At 54.3% G+C, this 3,978-nt stretch overlaps 1 protein-coding gene across 1 annotated transcript; it reads right to left on the bottom strand.

The window, feature by feature from the left end:
* Positions 1-614: 614 nt before the first annotated feature.
* LOC123067902 (expansin-B7-like) lies at positions 615-1,622 on the bottom strand. Its single transcript, XM_044490488.1, has 2 exons — positions 1,245-1,622; positions 615-1,139 (listed from the first exon to the last, which is right to left on the bottom strand). Exons 1-2 carry the CDS (start codon positions 1,620-1,622, stop codon positions 615-617), a joined length of 903 nt encoding a protein of 300 aa, XP_044346423.1.
* Between the last annotated feature and the right edge of the window lie 2,356 nt (positions 1,623-3,978).

The following is a 3,978-nucleotide window of genomic DNA, read 5'->3' on the forward strand; positions in this document are numbered from 1 at the left end:
CGCTATAGCTCCGCTATAGCACGCTATAGCATTTGGAAGAGGTGCGCCGCTAAGATGCTTAGCGCGCTATTTAAAACTTTGTGTGTCAGAAGGTGGAGGCGGTTCTACATGCGAAATCCCTGTGGCAGTAAGAAATTGGAGGTGGTTTCCTCCGCTATGCGAAGTATTAACAACGTAGACTTCCAGACGAAACAATGAACCACCGTTAGCCCTTGTATCAAAGCTTCCCCAAAATCTGATTTCGTACTAGTGGACCATTTCAAGGAAAAAAGGATAAAGATCCAACCGTCCGTTTCAAATGCAGCGGCTCACGGAGACGACAGACACACACAGACAGTTTTTCAGTCGCCTGAGAGATAGATGATCCCATACATGTGTAATACGTAGTACAAATTACAAATATAAATTTATAGCGCACACAGTGGGCGGGAGAGCTAGCATGCATCCCCATCCCCATCCCAGTGGCGAGAGAGATAGTACGAAACTAGCACACGACGAGGACACACACCGGACCTCACAGGCGACGTCTCAGCTAGTAGTATATAGCTTGGCACAGTAAATCCAGGCTTGCATGCGTATGGACGTGCTTGCCTTCCATGGATGAGCGGAATGGATCAACCATCAAACTGGACGTCGGAGCTGTAGACGGCTTCGGGCTTCCAGTCGGCGGGGATGACCTGGTCGGCAACGAGCGACCTGCCGGACCCGTTGGTGACCCGCAGCGAGAAGGGCCCCCGCAGCGAGCGGCGCGTGTCCAGGCGCCAGATGGAGCCCCACGAATGCCTCATCGGAACCCAGGGCCCGGTCGGCTCGCCGTCGTCCATGAGGTCGACCTGCGCCACGTCGCCGTCGCCATTCCCGTACTCCACCAGGATCGCTAGGTAGTTCGGGTTCGACCCCTTCTCCACGTGGAACGTCACCGACAGCCCCGGGTACTCACACGGCACCCTCTTGAACTGCATGTCGATGATACCGGCGTGGCGGAGCTCGTCGTTGCGGCCATCCTTGGCCATGGCGCCGAAGGCAGTGCCGCTAAGGTCGAAGTGGTAGCGGGCCACGGGGTAGTAGTTCATGTCCGTGATGATCACCGTCTCGGGGACGCCGGAGCACGCCGGGTGAGCCTTTCCCACGCATCTTATCTGCATGCAACAATCCAAGATCAATGCATCAATTTGGAGCTGGACAAACAAACCGACAAGCACGTACTGTCTCTGTCATTCAACTAAACTGCAATGCCGGCTCACCTGGTAGCAGGAGCCGCATCCCTTGCCGTCCTTGAAGAGCGGCTCGTTGCCGCACGACGTCATGGCGTTGAGCGGCGGCAGGTTCACGTTCTTGAAGCCGCACGCGCCACCATTGTCCAATGGCCCGGCGCCATCGGGGGCGCCGTACCAGGTGGCCCTGGCGTCCAACCAACCGCCGGAGGAGTCGTTGGTGCTGCCCGAACCGGAGCCTGGGCTGGGGGTAGCGGGCGCAGGTGGAGGTGTAACGGGGACGGGGCTGGGGGTAGCGGGGGCAGGTGTGGGGGCAGGAGCGGGTCCAGGGCAGCCGCAGCAGCCATTGGCGGCGAGCAGGCAGAGTAGAGCGACCGCGACGGCGTAGGAGAAGGAGGTCGCTGCCATGGCTCGCTTGCTTTCTAGTCTCGCTGGTTACTGATCGAAGGCCCTACTCGGGTCTGGTGGTTAATGCCGTTGGGGAGCTTGCGAATTTATAGGACAGCAGGTTTAGTGCTCGCTACGTAGTGACTTCTAGATGGAAGGAAGGACGGAATGATGGAGATGATATCGAAGGGTGGAGAAGCGGACGAGGAGCCGTGATTGGCAATCTTTCTTTTCTCGAATACGCACGAGTGTGCGTATCATCTTATATAGAAGAAGAAGGGGGGTAGAATCCCAGCCACCGTTGATGTTACAAAGATTTAAACGCTACATAACATCACATCAGCACACAGCGCGGCCGACAATCCACCTGCGCAACAACTAACCCGACTACTCGCTGCTTGCCCACCCTGCTAGAAGCTGAAGCGTGCTGTCTACTTCACCTTTCAACAGGCCCGCGTGCTGCCAAGCTCTACCCTCCACGACGACGCGCCTAACGAACACCTCTAGTGATCGAGAGGCGCCATCGAAGACAACCGCATTCCTGTGTTTCCAAAGCTCTCAAAGGCCGAGAGTAAGAAGCGCCCTCAACTCCTTCGGCTTGTGCACGCCTGACGTTCTTGCAACACACCACTCCTTGAGGGTGTCTTGTGTAGTTGGTGTCCACTACGGTTTCCCAAGGGCTGAGCACAGGGTTCTCCAGACAGTCTTGGCGAACACACACGTTAGAAGAATGTGGTCTATGGTTTCCTCCTCTTGGTTACAAAATGGGCATGCATCCTGGTGCGGGAGGCCGCGTCGGGCCAGTCGATCCGAAGTCCAGCATCTGTTCCTCATGGCCAGCCAGGTGAAGAAGCGACACTTGAGAGGTGCCCTAGATCTCCAACAAAAGTCCGCCGCAGGCGCCACCTCCCTGCCAGCAAACTGTGCAGCGTAGGCGGAACGGACCGAGAATTGGCCGTTCGGTTCCCAAGCCCAAACTATGAAGTCAGGGGTGTGTTCCTGGAGCTGTATTCCTTGCAATCTCTGCCAGGTCTCGAGGTACTCCATGAGAGTTTCGTAAGCCATGTCGGGGCCGATATCGCGAGTCCAAGACCCTAGCGTGATGGCCTCGTAAACTGTCCGTGTGTCCTTTACCCGCTTCCTTACTCTATCATATATGCCGGGTGCAAACTCCTGAATCCTCGCGCCATGTAGCCAGCGGTCTTCCCAAAAGAGGGCATCTTTGCCATTCCCTACTGTCACCTTTGTCATGGATTTGTCACGGCAGATGTCCTTGTGAAAGGACTTAGTCGTGGAGCCATCTCTACGGGTTAACTTGAAGGGGTTAAAGCGGACACAAAGACACAAGGGTTTATACTAGTTCGGCCCCTTCGATGAAGGTAAAAGCCTACGTCTAGTTGTGATGGTATTGATGTGGTTTCGATGGCTAGGGAGCAAACAAGCTTCGCCTAGGCTCGAGTTGTTGTTGTCTGTCCTTGAACCGCCGCCGGGTCGTCCCCTTATATACACGGGTGACGCCCGTCGGTCCACAGAGTCCCACACCGGTTCATACTCGTATCCCGGTTGGTCTCTCTCTATTCCTAACTTACAATGCAAGTTTACATATCAAGCCGGTTTACGGCTACAGGTTCTAAACCGACTACAGGCCTTGGGCCTTCATCTGCTTAATCACCTTTATACTACTAATGAAGTTAACCCGGCCCAGGTAGGCCGGTTCACACCTAGTAGTAATATCCCCAACATTAGGCCCCAGATTGATTTGAACTGGTTCATGTCAATCCTTCACAAAAATCTTTGTCTTCAACATCTTCTCGTAATTGGTAAACCGTCATGTCGTCATCATCTCTGGTTGCTGTAGACCGGCATGACATCATCACGAAGTTTAACATTTATGACGCCTTCTTTCATTGATAGATCTGCGATACCCAAGGCAGCAGCTCCACTTCCGAATTTTGTGGCTCCTGGATTCGCGCGCCTGACACACGTCCTTTGCCTTATAAATAGGACCGAAGGGTCATTTCTTTTTCTCCCCCTCGTCTCTTTCTCTTCGTCTTCCTCGCGTCGCCAGCCTCAGAGCTCCGCCACCGCCATTGACCTCTGCACCGTCTTGGGCCGCTGCATCAACCTGAACGCTCCAGAGCACTGCGGTAGCTTTCCGCGTCTTCCTCGATTCTGGTAAGCCTTCTGCTCTTCTTAACATAGATTTGTTCTAGGGTTTCGTGTTCTTGCCATGTTCCTCACTTGTTCATGCTCGTACCCAGACTCCTGGATAGATCTGTGAAACCCTGCTCTGATTAGCAGTAGCCTTTTAGCATCCACATGTAGTTTCACGCTCAAGTCCATAGATCTCATCTACATACCTGCCCATTGATTCACT

This window comes from Triticum aestivum, chromosome 3B (assembly GCF_018294505.1).
Source record: "Triticum aestivum cultivar Chinese Spring chromosome 3B, IWGSC CS RefSeq v2.1, whole genome shotgun sequence".
Lineage (NCBI taxonomy): Eukaryota > Viridiplantae > Streptophyta > Magnoliopsida > Poales > Poaceae > Triticum > Triticum aestivum.

What these genes read in the sequence shown, in the direction of transcription:
- LOC123067902 (XM_044490488.1), bottom strand. Translation starts at nt 1,622, where the DNA reads ATGGCAGCGACCTCCTTCTCCTACGCCGTCGCGGTCGCTCTACTCTGC. An exon ending in GATGCGGCTCCTGCTACCAG is followed by an intron (nt 1,140 to 1,244) that starts GTGAGCCGGCAT and finishes TGTTGCATGCAG; the next exon opens with ATAAGATGCGTGGGAAAGGC.